Raw genomic sequence first — 17,481 nt, 5'->3', positions numbered from 1 at the left:
CTAAAATAGCACATTCTCTGTTTATTACATTACATTACATTACATCATTTAGCAGACACTTTTGTCCAAAGCGACTTACAATATCACATTTTGTCACAGTACAGAAAGCAAATATGCAACACAATCCATGACAGCTAAGACATTTTGATGGGTTAGAGTAGCACTTTGTAGAAAGTAGTTTTTGTAGTTTATTACCTAATATAGAAAACAGGTATTTTTTTATGGGGCTTTACTGGGTTTTTATTCTGTGATGGACAAAGCTGGAGTAGTTTATCACCATTCGTGACTTCTGTGTCACTATCGTGTGGAAAATTCATTTAAAGTTTAATCCTATAAAGCTAAATATATCCATTAGAAGTAGACAGAATACAGGAAGCTAGGCCTTTTTATCTTAAAAATAAAAGCAGCAATATATAACTGGGTAAGTAAAAAAGAAACAGGACCGTTGATTCACTACGGGTTAAGATTAACTTTTAGTTGTCTGTTTTCTATGTGTTCTGTGTATTTGGGATCACACAAAAAAACAACTTTGCAACATGCATCAATAAGGCTATTAGTTTATTTAATTGCCATTATTGTGAAGGCTGTAACCAGAAGTTTCAGTTTTATTCTGGCTCACTTGATGCTGTTCTGAGTTTTTTTAAACTTCAGTCTGCACGCAAATCATTATCACAAACGCAAAATCAAAGGCAAGAATGCAATGACAGTTTCCTGTTTTATGCAGAGATTGTTGTTGTGTAAACCAGGCCGCCGTGGCGCATGCGCACACACCGGCCAAAAAGAGATACAAACCAAGACAAGTTCAAAAACCAGTCATAGGTTTATGTTTTATGGAGCTTTCTTCCTGAAGGGAGATTGTTGCTTTTCTCTGCTTGCTGGTTTTGTGGGACAATAACCCTGGCTTCTGGGCAACTTTAGGAGTGAAGTAGCACTTAATGAGGTGGCCAAGAGCGCCATCTATCGCATGGCGGTGAAAACACGGATTGACGTCATATGACGTTAATTCCGGGAAATGAGTTAAATGTTTGTTGTGATTTTGTCTCTGTGTTTCCAGCTCAAGACTCTGCAGTGACGTCCCTCATAGGCAGAGTGAGCGACACAGAGAGGGAGGTGAAGAAGCAGAACAATGACACAGGAGCTCTCAGAGCTGATCTGAGCGCCTCCAAGGCCGAACTGCAGCTGCAGAAGAAAAAGGTGGAGGATCTGGAGAACAAAGGTGGGACACCCCGGGGAGCCGCACATCAGGGCTGTAGTCAAAACTGCATTGGTCAAGTTCGAGTCGAGACCGAGACCACAAAACTACCAGTCCAAATCAAGACCAATACCAGAGCAATGTGTTATCCAAGGCTACCATTGTATTTTACTAAAATAGCATATTTTTGGTTTATTACCTAATATAGAAAACAAGTCTTTTTTTATGGGGCGTTACTGGGTTTGTATTCTGTGATGGACAAAGCTGGAGCAGTTTATCACCATTTGTAACTTGTGTGTCACTATCATGTAAAAAATTAATTTAAAGTTTAATCCTATAAAGCTAAATCAATCACGTTAGAAATAGACAGAATACAGGAAGCTAGGCCTTTTACCTTCAAAATAAAAGCAGCGATATATAACTGGGTAAGTAAAAAAAACAGGACTGTCGATTCACTACGGGTTAAGATTAACTTTTAGTTGTCTGCTTTCTATGTGTTCTGTGTATTTGATCACACACAAAAACAACTTTGCAACATGCATCAATAAGGCTATTAGTTTATTTAATTGCCATTATTGTGAAGACTGTAACCAGAAGTTTCAGTTTTATTCTGGCTCACTTGACGCGGCTCTGAGTTTTTTGCAGCTTCAGTCTGCACGCAAATCGTTATCACAAACGCTGTCTATAAACGCGAAATCAAAGGCAAGAATGCAATGACAGTTTCCTGTTTTATGCAGAGACCGTTGTTGTGTAAACATGGCCTACTGTAAGCTTACACGTCTCGTTCAAACAGCCAGTAAGATCATCCTATGATCAAATTCTGTGTCTCTATCGTGTGGAAAATTCATTTAAAGTTGAATCCTATAAAGCTAAGTAGACAGAATACAGGAAGCTAGGCCTTTTTATCTTAAAAATAAAAGCAGCAATATATAACTGGGTAAGTAAATGAGAAACAGGACCGTCGATTCACTACGGGTTAAGATTAACTTTTAGTTGTTTGTGTTCTGTGTATTTGGGATCACACAAAAACAACTATGCAACATGCATCAATAAGGCTATTAGTTTATTTAATTGCCATTATTGTGAAGGCTGTAACCAGAAGTTTCAGTTTTATTCTGGCTCACTTGATTGATTGATTGAAAACCTTTATTTATCCCCGTGGGGAGATGCAGGTGTCTAAAACAGCGACAGGGACAGAGGTTAAAAGTACAGAGGTCAAGATATAAATAAAAAGCATAAAACAATAAAACCAACAAGAGCAATAAAATTAAATTGACGCAATTGACGCTGTTCTGAGTTTTTTGCAACTTCAATCTGCACGCAAATCATTATCACAAACGCGAAATCAAAGGCAAGAATGCAATGACAGTTTCCCGTTTTATGCAGAGATTGTTGTTGTGTAAACCAGGCCTAAGCTTGCACGTCTCATTCAAACAGCCAGGAAGATCATCCCATAATCAAATTGCCTGACAGGGATTGACATCATATCACGTTAATGGCAGGAAATGAGTTAAACGTTTGTTGTGATTTGTCTCTGTGCTTCCAGCTCAAGACTCTGCAGTGACGTCCCTCATAGGCAGAGTGAACGACACAGAGAGGGAGGTGAAGAAGCAGAACGACGATCTGAGCGCCTCCAAGGCCGAGCTGCAGCTGCAGAAGAAGAAGGTGGAAGATCTGGAGACGGAGAACAAAGGTGGGACACCCCGGGGAGCTGCACATCAGGGCTGTAGTCAAGACCACTTTGGTCGAGGTCGAGTCGAGACCGAGACCGCAAAATTACCAGTCCAAATCAAGACCAATACCAGAGCAATGTGTTATCCAAGGCTACCATTGTATTTATTGACTAAAATAGCAATTTTTCTGTTTATTACATTACATTACATCATTTAGCAGACACTTTTGTCCAAAGCGACTTACAATATCACATTTTGTCACAGTACAGAAAGCAAATATGCAACACAATCCATGACAGCTAAGACATTTTGATGGGTTAGAGTAGCACTTTGTAGAAAGTATTTTTTTTTGTTTATTTCCTAATATAGAAAACAGGTATTTTTTATGGGGCTTTACTGGGTTTTTATTCTGTAATGGACAAATCTGGAGTAGTTTATCACCATTTGTGACTTCTGTGTCTCTATCGTGTGGAAAATTCATTTAAAATTTAATCCTATAAAGCTAAATATATCCATTAGAAGTAGACAGAATACAGGAAGCTAGGCCTTTGTATCTTAAAAATAAAAGCAGCAATATATAACTGGGTAAGTAAAGGAGAAACAGGACCATCGATTCACTACGGGTTAAGATTAACTTTTAGTTGTTTGTGTTCTGTGTATTTGATCACACACAAAACAACTTTGCAACATGCATCAATAAGGCTATTAGTTTATTTAATTGCCATTATTGTGAAGAATGTAACCAGAAGTTCCAGTTTTATTCTGGCTCACTTGATTGATTGATTGAAAACCTTTATTTATCCCCGTGGGGAGATGCAGGTGTCTAAAACAGTGACAGGGACAGAGGTCAAGATATAAATAAAAAGCATAAAACAATAAAACCAATAAGAGCAAAAAATTCAATTGACGCAATTGACGCAACTTGACGCTGTTCTGAGTTTTTTGCAACTTCAGTCTGCAAGCAAATCATTATCACAAACACGAAATCAAAGGCAAGAATGCAATGACAGTTTCCCGTTTTATGCAGAGATTGTTGTTGTGTAAAGATGGCCTAAGCTTGCACGTCTCGTTCAAACAGCCAGGAAGATCATCCCATAATCAAATAGCCTGACAGGGATTGACATCATATGACGTTAATGGCAGGAAATGAGTTAAACGTTTGTTGTGATTTGTCTCTGTGCTTCCAGCTCAAGACTCTGCAGTGACGTCCCTCATAGGCAGAGTGAACGACACAGAGAGGGAGGTGAAGAAGCAGAACGATGATCTGAGCGCCTCCAAGGCCGAGCTGCAGCTGCAGAAGAAGAAGGTGGAAGATCTGGAGACGGAGAACAAAGGTGGGACACCCCGGGGAGCCGCATATCAGGGCTGTAGTCAAAACCGCTTTGGTCAAGTTCAAGTCGAAACCGAGACCGCAAAATTACCAGTCCAAATCAAGACCAATACCAGAGCAATGTGTTATCCAAGCTACCATTGTATTTACTGACTAAAATAGCACATTTTCTGTTTATTACATTACATTACATCATTTAGCAGACACTTTTGTCCAAAGCGACTTACAATATCACATTTTGTCACAGTACAGAAAGCAAATATGCAACACAATCCATGACAGCTAAGACATTTTGATGGGTGAGAGTAGCACTTTGTAGAAAGTAGTTTTTTTAGTTTATTACCTAGAAAACAGGTATTTTTTATGTGGCTTTACTGGGTTTTTATTCTGTAATGGACAAATCTGCAGTAGTTTATCACCATTCGTGACTTCTGTGTCACTATCGTGTGGAAAATTCATTTAAAGTTTAATCCTATAAAGCTAAATATATCCATTTGAAGTAGACAGAATAAAGGAAGCTAGGCCTTTTTATCTTAAAAATAAAAGCAGCAATATATAACTGGGTAAGTAAAAAAGAAACAGGACCGTCGATTCACTACGGGTTAAGATTAACTTTTAGTTGTCTGTTTTCTATGTGTATTAGGCTTGCACGTCTCGTTCAAACAGCCAAGAAGATCATCCTATGATCAAATAGCGTGACATCATATGACGTTAATGGCAGGGAATGAGTTAAACGTTTGTTGTGATTTGTCTCTGTGCTTCCAGCTCAAGACTCTGCAGTGACGTCCCTCATAGGCAGAGTGAACGACACAGAGAGGGAGGTGAAGAAGCAGAACGACGATCTGAGCGCCTCCAAGGCCGACCTGCAGCTGCAGAAGAAGAAGGTGGAGGATCTGGAGACGGAGAACAAAGGTGGGACACCCCGGGGAGCCAGACATCAAGGGCTCTATTCCCTCCCTGGCCTTAGGCGCTAAACTGGCGTTAAACGCAAAAAAACACACTTTGCGCCTGCGTACCCCTGACTCTAGAAGATAGCATCATGTTTTTACGCCTCGAAATGCACTTGACGCTGAAGAGGCGTGTGGCGCAGTGCCAGAATAGGCCAGAATGGGCGTTTCGGCCTTAAATACCAGCCTAAAGCGATCTTCCCAACTGCCGTTAGTGCTTCTCAAAACCAGGCCTTATTCACTGCGCCGGCTCCCCTACCCAATGCCACACAAGACACACATGCTTCTCTCCCAGCATGCATTGAGGCTAATACATTTGGACAAGAGAAAGCAACCAAATCAGCCTAAGTAGGCTAAGTGGTAGATAGAAATAATATTTATGTTAACACAACATGCAATTCTAGAACATTTCAATATTGGACAAAATAAAACATAAAAATCAAAACACAACCCTATGTGAAACATACATGTAATCCAGGGTCGTGTATATATATCCGTCGCAAATACAACGTGGTATAGCCGAGTTACACATGTTGTAACATTAATGTTACAACATGGCGCTACCAGCCGCATCAAGTGCCTATGTGCTTGTAAGAAATGTGCGTGGAATCCCGTGCAAGGGGTCCATGAGAAGTCAGCTGAGCAAGTTACTTTTAGCTCTTAACCTCATCTACTGTAAGTAGGGTAGAAATGGATCCCAGATAATTGTAAATTTCCTAAATGAATTGGTCCTCAGAACCGGAGTCTCTCCATATGTATAACCAAGACCATGGGCCCTATTCTCCCACAGGCCTTCGGCGCTAAAACGGGCCTTAAACGCAAAAAAACGTGCCTTGCGCCTGCCTCGGGAAGATATCAATATGGCTTTACGCTGCCAAATGCGCTTTAGGCCGAATGGGCGTGGCGCAGTCCCAGAATGGGCGAGAATGGGCGTGTCGGCCTTAAATATCGGCCTAATGATATCTTCCCACCTGGCGTAAATTTAGCGCTTTGCGCTTTTGAAAACCAGGCCTATTCAGTGCGCCAGTTGCGAGGAGCGCTCTTCTGCCTCTCCCCTGTCACCCTTCTCTGTCTCTCTCTGACTCCCTCGCTTAGACAGACACAACACACTTCCCATAGGAAAAAGAAGTTGCAAGTTCACTGCCTGGCATGTCCCAGCATGCATTGTGCTGCTCCATTTCGCTACTAAATAGCAACCAAATGAGCCGAAATAGATATAAAAGGTAGATCTAAAATAATGTGTAATGGTAACACAACCTGCAATTGTAGAACATTTCAATATTGGACCAAATAAAACATTGAAATGAAAACACCACCCTATGTGAAACATATATGTCCTCCTGGGCCTATATATATCCCTTGTCGATTTAACGTGATTTAGATAAGTGACAGCGGAACGCGCATCTACTGTCATGCGCTATAGCCTACTGTGATGTCCGCTCCAATAACTTGGCCCTACTTCACATTTAGTTTTACAATAAAAACACATTTATGCAATGACTTTACATAATGTAGGGTATATTTATGTGCATCATTCTACCTGCAGCAGGGGAGAGAAAACGATATCTTTCTGGACAAACTTTCACCAATCTAATTCATCTCATCATAGGGATAGGCTATATTTTTCTAGCTGATGCATTTAGAACATTCTTTTCACTTTGATCTTGCTATAGTGTAGTGTATTTACATGCTTGCAGTATTTAAACTGCAGTTAGATTGGTTTGAGAATAATATGGAATAATAGCCAGACAGACAGAGGGGATAAAAGGGGGGGGGGGGGAGATCAGAGCCCTCGGCTTTGAAGCCGGACTGGATCGCTCCGTGGAATTGGAGCTGAAAAGTGAAGCATGTGATTCGTTTATTGCACTTATCCAATGAGCATGATGGTGCATAATTTTATGCTTAAAAGGCATGGTTGTAATGCTTTAGGCTGCGTGTAGCGCCAACACCAAGATATCAAGTGCGCTGGTCCACGCCCACTGCGCCAGGCGCTCGGCCTATTTTCTACGCCGATGCAAAGATAGGGGCCCATGTCCGTCAGCCACAGCTGAAAAGAAGGTGGAGAGGGGGACTTGCACTCCTTCAGAATGAGTCTCTTGGGGGGTACGGTGGTGCAGTGGTAAGTGCTGTCGCCTCACAGCTCGAAGGTCCTGGGTTCGATTCTCACCTGGGAAGCTGTGAACGCTGAAGGAATGCGTGCCCGTCCGCATGTCCTCGAGGGCCCACCGCCCGGGTGGGGTCGTCAAAAGGGCCTTTCTGTGTGGAGTTTGCATGTTCTCCCCGTGCCTCCCGGGGGTTTTCCTTCATATAGGAACTCCCTTCACCAAAACATGCAATATCCTGGTTGCTAATGTGGTTCCAGCTCCTCTGGTCGTTAACTCATTCATGGCCAGTTTAGGACTGCCAATATTTAGCACAGGCCAAAGATTTTCATAATTGTTGGTCATCTTTCAAGACCCACAGTAAATTATCTATTAGCACCAGAGTGATTTGCAATACCTCAAAATGAAGATGTACGTCTCTGGGTTCACCAGGAAAAAAAAAGTGAGCTTTTAGCATGTTCTGTACTCTACTTATATCCATTTATATACACCCTGTTTTCACCCAAAAGGTCTCTCTGAGATGACAAACAGGAGAAAAGGCAATTTCTGTAAAATACACATTCTCAAGCAGAACTCGCTCTCAATTCTTTTATTTTGAACTGTATTGACATCAGACATGTAAATACTATTCGTTATGACACAAATGAAAAAAAAATATATATATATATATATATATATATACACATGAAGTGCTTTTTTTTTACATTCAACAATACAGCAGTGTGAGTGAGTGTGCAGACAGACACACAGACAGACAGACAGACAGACACACCGACAGACAGACAGACAGACAGACAGACAGACAGACACACACACACACACACACACACACACACACACGATCCCCCTTCGTTGCGTGATTTCTAACCCCACATAGGATAAGCAATAACCACGCCCTGTGGCGCCGGGATTGGCCAGGAGCAACACTGGAGGGCACGCAGCCCAGCGATTTCATGAACCAACTGAATAGCTCTTGAGAACGGACAGCGGGCTGCTGTGACTGCCTTCTGCCCGCTGCTGCCTAGCTGTGTTTATTTTGTTTTGTTCTGGTCCACCCGTCCTCGTCCATGTCTCCCTCTCCTATCCTCCCTGCTATTTGATCGTTCCCGTTTTCCCCTCGGCTATTCAACACGTCCTCACCGCCCTCTGATCGATCATTTCCTCATTCCTCCGATGATCAAACACATCTCTGGATTACTTTCTCCTGTTTTCTCCCGGCTGGCACACAGGAAAGCGACCAGCTCCTGCAGCGCGCCGAGTGGCGTTTCAATGGCGTTTCTCCTGTCTGCACAAGGAAGCGTTTTTTATCCGTTTTCTGCTTTTCCTCCTGCTCAATTTCAAAACAACAGCTGCGGTATGTGTTTGTTCACGTGTTGTCTTAGATGCTAGGGACCTGATACTATGTCACAGGCTGAGGAAGTGTTTGAACTACGCGCTGCAGTAATAAAAACAAAAACACGTCAAACACGTCATTGGCCCTCTGGGCTATTCCTGATAACACGTCAAAGACGTCATTGGCCCTGAATGAGTTAAGGGCGCCTGTTCGGAGGGAGGGGAACCGGTTGGAATAGCGTGAACCTCCCACGTGCTATGTCCTACCAGTGAAGCTTCCCCTGTCAGGTGAAAAGAAGCGGCTGGCTAACTGCCCATGTCTCGGAGGAAGCATGGAGCCAGTTTCGGCTCTCCCCAGATCGGCAGAGGGTGGAGTAGAAACCAGGATAAGTAAAAGTAAATTAGCACCAAGGGGGATAAAAATGGGATAAAAAATCAGGGGGGGGGGAATATAATAACAGAATGAGTCTCTTGGAGATAGTCGTCCCCTGCGTCAGAGACTGTTGTACAGCCGTAGGGAGGAGTAGAGAGGATTCTGAGCAGCCGAAGATGGCGAGTTCCACCTCCGGTTGAAGGGTTATTTTATAGGCTTTAGAGCAGTGGTTCTCAAATGGGGGTCCGCGGACCCCCAGGGGTCCGTGGCACTTTGCCAGGGGGTCCGCGAAAAGTTTTCAGGTGAATAAAAAGAAATGCTACATGTTACTCATTCCTTCTCAAACTACTTCCTACATGGTGCTAGTCTATCAAAATATCTTGGCTGTCATTGATTGTGTTGCATAGTGGTTTTCTGTACTGTTGACAAATTGTGATATTGTAAGTCGCTTTGGACAAAACAAAAGTGTCTGCTAAATGACGTAATGTTAATGTAATAAATAAAAAAAGTCAAGCACGTTACCGTGGAAATAATTACGCTTAGCCCAAAATCACAAATCAGAATGTGGGGGTCCCCGGTATATTTTCTATCTTGTAAGGGGTCCTTGGCTGAAAAACATTTGAGAACCTCTGCTTTAGAGTACCAATCAAATATTTTGGCCCAGAATCCAGATAGTGAAGCCCAAAACCAAAAAGCATGGGATAGTGTACCCTCTGACACCTGACACCTATCACATAGTGGTGAGACAGAAGGGTAGATATTGTGCAACCTGGACTTGGAATAATGAAGACGATGAGTGACCTTAAATTGGATCAGTTGGGGCCCTATCTTCGCAAAAGCGGTAATTTAGCATTTACGCTCGTTTAACGCCATGCGCAATGCAAATTGGGGGCGGGCACAAGCGCATGCCTGTTATAATTGTACTGGGCATACTGTAGGTGTGCTACATGCCAAAGCAGGCGCTTCAGCGCTAAAATGTGGGGATAGATGGCATTATCCTATCGTCAGCAGCGTGCAATTACTTTGGGCTAAGAGCTTTGAAAAGGACCTCTTAGGCTAAATACCTCGCTGCGCTGGAGCGCACCATAATATCTGTGCTGCGCAGCGCAGTGCAGAGTAATTAATTTCTTTTGGATGTCATTACGCACAGCCTTGCCACGCCAGCACATCAAATTCTGCTGCTAAAATTGGGTATTAGCAGATAATTCAGTGAGGCAATCAACTATAACTCCCTGAGAAACTTTTATCACATCGTAAATAGGGAAATTAATTGAGAAAACCTGTTGGACAAAGGACATAGGCTATTCACCTTCACCTATCCCATAACCCGGAGGGTCGTTGGCACCACAGATGATCTGTCAATAAGCTCTCTCCATCTCTCTTTGTCCTCAGCAGGAGTGAGTCCACTCTATTACGCATGGAGAGAATTACTGCATATTGGATGCCTCGCGCAAACAGCGATCGCGAGGAATGTGATTGGTTTTGATTGAAGTAATGCCCAGCATTGTCTGGCCACACCTGTGAATAATTCTGGTAGTTAACACATTGAGTGCCACAGCGCTTCAGTAAAATTGTCTGGAGCCTGTGCCAGATTCACTTCCATTCAGTTGAAAACAGCTATAGAATTTTTTCTATTAGGGCTATATGAACAGGGTTCATCAAAATGAAACATTGGACACTCCTACTTCTTTCAAAGAAGAAATTTTGTTTCTAGACAGTTCCATTATGAAATGACAGCCTCTGAAAAAAGCGCACTTTCAAGGGTTTTCTGCTGTCTTTTTTTACTTTTCGAAATAAAGTCACTTTTATGAATACTCTAATTTCAAGCGCATTCACTGACTCTGGCTGGTGTTTTCTGATGTAGTGACATGGTGTGGTTCTGTGTGCAGCCTGCGTGCCCCCCCCCTCTCCACCCCGGAGCTGCGGGCTCCTCCCCACACTGTCTTCGCAGCCTCAGTTTTTGCCCCGGGCGGATTTCAGTGCAACGAGGAAATGGCAGGCGGGACTGAGGGAGAAGGTTTAGCCGTTCGGCTTCGGGCTGCCTTTCTGGCGGGTGGTCGTGTGGAGGGGCTGTGTGCAGGCGGATAGACAGCGGCGGAGGAGCTCAGTTGTGGGCTCGGATCGCAGCCAACTGTGGCTGCGGACAGAGCAATCTGTGTGGCTCTGGCTGGCTGCAGCATGCGTCGGTGTCTCTCTGATCACGGCGTTCTCCGTTTTCTCCTGCACAAAGTGAAGGATCTGAGGTGGGTGGCGCAGCTCCCGTATAGAGTTTTAAGGTGGCGCCGTGTGATCCCTTGAAGGGATTCATGCTCACTGGCTGGGTATGACCTTAAACAGCAGAATTATGGAATAATATGAATTATGATTTTAGGACGTCCACAGACGTCCTTGGCACTCCTCGTTACTCTTTTTGGCACTCAATGTGTTAAGACCGCCCAAATCCCGTTTGCGCAGGCATTTTGGGTGCAGATGATTTTGGCACGGCTCTAATTTGCGCCTGCGACACGTGCCGTGAACATTTCCGCATCCCCGCCGAGAATTGCATCCCTAACATATGGGATGTCATGTCTACCAAGACAATTATATAACTTTTAAACAGTTACATTTCTGTATAAATCATTACAATATGCTCCCGTGAGGTGGGGATGTTGCCGGGCGAAGGTGCAAAACTCGGCATAACACCTGGACAAATGCGCAAGGCAGACGGGTATCTTCCCTGCCTTAAGGCACGCGCAAACAGGTGCGCAAGCGTAAATAGGGGATATCGCCTGTATGAAGAAGGGCCCTTTGTGTCTGCTGTTAATTGAGCAGAGCTAGACTATAGATAGACTCCTGTCCCATACAATTTCAAACAAGTCAACACCAAGTTCCTCCTGCCTGCCTCCCTAATCCTTTCGAAACTATTGGGCGATTAATCGATTAATTCTAATTTTGATAAAGAATTAAGTGTTTTAGGCACGATTCTTCAAGCAAAAATACCAAAGATTTCCTGGTTCCAGCCTCACAAATGTTAAGATGTTCTGCTTTTCTCTGTTTCTTATAATTACAAAACAAATACTTTTTTTCTTCTTCTTGTCTGTTGGTCCCTGATTGATTTGGAGAGTTTGGTTTTCAATACAGTTGACATCGTTTGTCCTCTTGTCTCTACTATCTAACTGCCACATCATGGATGATGACGCTTATTCTTCATTGACAAAAGAGAGAGACAGAGATGACAAACGTTTAAAGAAAAGAAAATGTGCAGCTGCATGTACATCAGAAGATTAGAACAATATTTTCCCATAATTGTGGAACTTCCAAACGTTGAGACCTGGAAAATATGCAATTCTTATTCCAGACAACTCCAGACATTTGCAGACTTGTGTAGGAGGCGGCAACAGAAAAACAAATCCATTAACTCATTCCCTGCCAGGGTTTCTGACCATTTTCACTGATCTTCCGGGACCCTGCACATATGTTCTTCTATGACTATGTAAACACTGAATATCTCAAAAGAAAGAAGAGAGCCTCTACTTTCATAGAAACAAATAGTTTGTTTCTGCCTTTCTTTAGTTATCGACGCTTGAATGTAGGTCGTTTTCACCGAAAACCCCTGTCTGTCCCTAGAAAGCAGAGAAAAAAGCTTTCTTGTGCAGCAGAGTGAGTGAAAGATTCACCCTGCACTCAGAGAGTGGACATGCCGGGTCCCAGGGGGTGGAGGCTTCTGGAGCTCGATGTCTGGAGGTCTGGGGGCATGTCTGACAGCAGAAATGTACATGATGTGTGTGTTCACAAAGCAGAGAGATTACTAATCTGTAAGTATCTGGAAGTAGCACTTAATGAGGTGGCCAAGAGCGCATGGCGGTGAAAACACGGATTGATGTCATATGACGTTAATTGCGGGAAATAAGTTAAACGTTTGTTGTGGTTTTGTCTCTGTGCTTCCAGCTCAAGACTCTGCAGTGACGTCCCTCATAGGCAGAGTGAACGACACAGAGAGGGAGGTGAAGAAGCAGAACGATGATCTGAGCGCCTCCAAGGCCGAGCTGCAGCTGCAGAAGAAGAAGGTGGAAGATCTGGAGATGGAGAACAAAGGTGGGACACTCGGGGAGCCGCACATCAGGCCTGTAGTCAAGACCGCTTTGGTCGAGGTCGAGTCGAGACCGAGACCGCAAAACTACCAGTCCAAATCAAGACCAATCCAAGGCTACCATTGTATTTATTGACTAAAATTGCATATTTTTTGTTTATTACATTACATTACATTACGTCATTTAGCAGACGCTTTTCAGAATCAGATCAGATCAGATCAGAATCAGAAAGACTTTAATGATCCCCGGGGGGAAATTAGGACAAGTTACAGTAGCTCGTATAACTGTAACAGCTGTATAACACACATAGCATAAAATAAAATAAAATAAAATAAACAGTAGTAAAATATACATAGTATACATAGTATATACATAGTAAAATATACATAGCGATAGTAAAATAAGCAGAATAAGAAGAGTAGGAACACAACATAGCATGGAATAAACAGTATTAAATGCGATAGGAGCAAAATAAGTGGAATACGTCTAAGCTCTTTTAAGAGAGGCATTAAATAGACCAATGGCCACAGGCAGGAATGATTTCCTGTGCCTCTCCGTGTTGCATCTAGGTGGAATCAGTCTCTCACTGAACGTACTCCTGTGTTTGACTAGCACGCCGTGGAGTGGGTGCGAGTCATTGCTCATGATGGAGCGTAGCCTGGACAACGTTCTCTTCTCTGACACCGCAGTCAGAGAGCCCAGGTCCAGCCCCACAATGTCCCTGGCCTTACGGATCAGTTTGTTGAGTCTGTTGGCATCCGCTGCCTTCAGCCTGCTGCCCCAGCACACAATAGCATAAAGGAAGGCACTAGCCACTACCGACTCATAGAACATCCTCAGCATGGTGCGGCAGACGATGAAGGACCTCAGCCGTCTCAGAAAGTAGAGATGGCTTTGAGACGGCTTTGTCCAAAGCGACTTACAATATCACATTTATTCACAGAAAGCAACTATGCAACACAATCCATGACAGCTAAGCCATTTGGATGAATAGAGTAGAACTATGTACAGTGGTAGACAGATCAATAAGCGTGTCTTACCGCAGCGTGGCATTAATTCTGTTTGCCGTTAGTATATGGTATCAAAGTGGGACACTAGGGGGCAGCAGCGCACAACTACCTACTGGAGCTGGTTTCCAGAGGGAATTATCGTCAGACCAACTCGACAGCTAGGCCTATATAACCTACTACACAGGCACAGAGCCTTCCTCCTGGCGCATGATTGTATAGGCTACTTTTTTTACTTTCACTGTCCTTGCTGCATGAGGGGATTTCCCCTGTAATTTTTTATGAAACATTCGCACTGTTCCGCCTTGCTGCTCCGACGCTTTCAGGTGGAGGCGGGTTGTCCGCTAATACAGCGCTGTGACAACCTTTACCCACCAACGCGCAGAGTAGCTACTTTATTTATTTGTGTATTTATCTATTTGTTTATTCAGCAGCTACGCATTGTGTGTGTGTATGTGTGTGTGTGTGTGTGTGTGTGTGTGTGTGTGTGTGTGTGTGTGTGTGTGTGTGTGTGTGTGTGCGCGTGCGCGCCGTGCTCATTGTCTGAAAACATATTTTTATCAAACAATATAGGCCTACTCTGGTTAATCTATGTAGGCTCTTTCACACCAGCCTTGAAAGCCGAAAATGCACGGAAAAAAGGAATATAAATCAGCTCTGTGCATTCCCTTACAAAAACTACTACTAACGCTCTCGCTCTCAGCCTATGAAATCGAATCAATCAATCGTGTTTTGTCTCTCCCCTTGATGATTAAGGTGTAGGCCTATGGGATTTATTTATTGTATTTATAATAATACAGATATTTATAATAAAACAGATTTATATATGTTTTGTTTTGTTTTGCCAGGCCCAGGATTCCATTCTTATTCTCCACAGGGTTAGGGTTAGGGTTGCAACCCTGCAACCCAACGCGGCCACGTGACATTTTTCTGCCGCAGAAATGCCAAGCCTTACAGACATTATGTTATTTTCATAATAATAGTACATTTCACCATATAGCCTTCACTATTTTATATATAGCCTATTGTAATATAGGCTACTGTATCCTCATCGGGACTGCCCCCCCGGACTGCCCCCGTTCCTTTATTTCCATTTCAATAGGTTGGCCACATGAGACAATAGACTTGTGAAGCTGCAAGGCTGCAGTGCAGGCGGTGGCGCTTGTCATAGTGCTGCTGACTTGCATCCTGCTCAGTCCAGCAGAGGATTGTTCCCTCTGCTGTGTGGAATGTGAAACATTCCACCCCCATCCCAAGTGGCTCTTAAATTACAAACGTGTTTGCATTTTGACTGTGTGTTTTGACAACAATGAGTCTGTCGCCGGGCGCTCAGGGCCTCTCAGCTCCGTTTCTCACTCACACAGAAACGGAGAAAATGTCAACATAAAAATAGCCTTCTAAACACAGAGCAGCAGCAGGCTGAGAGGCCTCTCTATAAATAAAACATATTCAGACGGTCCGAAATTAAATTAACATTATAGGCTACTTTTTTATTTTATTTTAACGCTATATTGGGGCCTATTTAGCTGGCGTAATTACCTGTTTTCTTCCCGGCGCTCCACCGCTCCCCACGCCTATAATAGCGTATTGAAACACACAGACAACGAACCAAGTAGGCTACCAACTCAGCTCAAATTTAAGGTTATTTCGTTTGTAAATGATTAAAAACAGTCAGACACCTCAGGCTATCATTGAAAATGTTTTTAATTAGGCTACATGAATAAACAAACGTCTTCAGTCAGGGTTCCATATTCCAGTATTTGTCTCAGTCAGGATGCTCTCAAGGAATAAGATATAACAGAATAAGTTTTCAAAAAATTTTGGGGATAATACCAATCGACTCTAAATCTTCTCCTTAAGGTTAAACCTTTTAAGGAAAACATAAGATTTAAGGGTGTTTTGTGCAGCCGATTCTATTTTATGGACACCTTAACTCTGACTCTAAGGGAAATCTTAACCTAAGGTGCTTTGTGCAAGTGGGCCCAGATCTTATCGCGTCATAAGATTGAATCGAATCACACACACGCATGCATGCATGCACGCGCGCACACACACACACACACACACACACACACACACACACACACACACACACACACTGACACACACACAGTAGCATAACATTAAATGATCTCTGTCAATTTAAAATAAAGTGCAATTTAAAATAAATAAAAATAAAAATAAATAACAGTCTTTCTTTACAGACTATACGTTATAGTAGCTAGTCTATAGGCTACTATCCTTCTATAGCCTTGTCAGCTGACAAGACAAATCCATCACCCTTTTCTAATAGCGCCCGCAGTCCATGTAAATCATTTTGAAAAATGATATATCCGTCACGGTTGGGCCTTTGTGTGCAATGAAAAGTAAGTAACCGACCAGCATATTTATTGTTGTTTTTAACTGAGCAGCCTACTACTACTAGCCTGCAGTTTGAGTCGCGCCTGACTCCGTGACATGACATGTTTGTGAATGCGCATTCGCAGCGGTGCCGGGCCGGGCAGCCAAACAGCACCGCAATGACTTCATAAAATTTAATCAACCCCCCCTCCTAATAATAGCCATATAAGACAAATAAAAATGTTACTATAATAAACATAGAAATAAAAGAAACAAGGTGTTTCCGTACAAGAACTTTTTATTTGCAAAAACACAACCCTGCACATTGGGAAAACCTTCATCATTTCTCACACACAAAATAAAAAATAAAGTAGCCTGGTAAAAATTTACCAGTAGATATTGCTGTGTAAAATAAATAGACTACAAAACTAATTATGCAATTATCTTAAATAAACGAATTAAGCATGTATCGAACTTGAGGAATTGTTGTAACAAAACTAAGGTGTTTCCTAACAAGAGCACTTTCTATTTGCAAAAACGCAACCCTAGTGGGACATTGGGAAAACCTTCATCATTTCACACACAAAAATAAAAATAAATTAGCCTGGTAAAATTAACCAGTAGATATTGCTGTGTAAAATAAATACAAAACGAATTATGCAATTATCTTAAACGAATTAAGCATGTATTAACGAACTTCAGGGATTTCAACAGCCCACCACACGATCTTATAAACTTAAAGGAATTCGAAATTAAACATTTTGGGCTTGGTTAAATAGGCTATAGGCCTTTAGCCATTAGCCTTCTTGCTTCGTTTTACCATTACAGGTTTCTGGCCAAGAACATCTTTACCTTTTCGCGCAATAATTTGCTTCGGAGTGGCATTGCAACAATCCCTGCTGTGCTGAACACACGCTCGTATGGTACACTGGTGGCACAAATACACAAATATTTCCGTGCCATGCCGGCCATGAGTGGAAGCCGTGCCTGGTTATCTTTCCACCAGGCTAGTGGGTTTTCTTCTCCATCGATCACAGGTTCCTGGTCATCTCGACTTTGGCTCTCTGATCAGTAGGGACCGCGGCTGCTGCTGGGGCTGCTTTCTTTCCGAGAAG

The 17,481-nt window shown here is 42.8% G+C and overlaps 1 protein-coding gene across 1 annotated transcript in view; it reads left to right on the top strand.

Moving 5' to 3' along the window:
* The window catches only part of LOC310777997 (uncharacterized protein), a gene marked incomplete at its 3' end in the record, with an annotated part of 90,475 nt that extends 78,709 nt beyond the window's left edge, over positions 1 to 11,766 (top strand). The window contains exons 6-7 of the mRNA XM_083638321.1: positions 2,739 to 2,857; positions 11,761 to 11,766. Coding sequence (XP_083494447.1) covers positions 2,739 to 2,857; positions 11,761 to 11,766 — 125 coding nt within the window. The remainder of the gene's footprint in view (positions 1 to 2,738; positions 2,858 to 11,760) is intronic.
* Between the last annotated feature and the right edge of the window lie 5,715 nt (positions 11,767 to 17,481).

The sequence above is a fragment of the Poromitra crassiceps genome, assembly GCF_964638095.1.
Source record: "Poromitra crassiceps genome assembly, chromosome: 6".
NCBI lineage: Eukaryota > Metazoa > Chordata > Actinopteri > Beryciformes > Melamphaidae > Poromitra > Poromitra crassiceps.
Note: the sequence above shows the minus strand (reverse complement) of the source record. Positions and strands in the feature narration are given on the sequence as shown.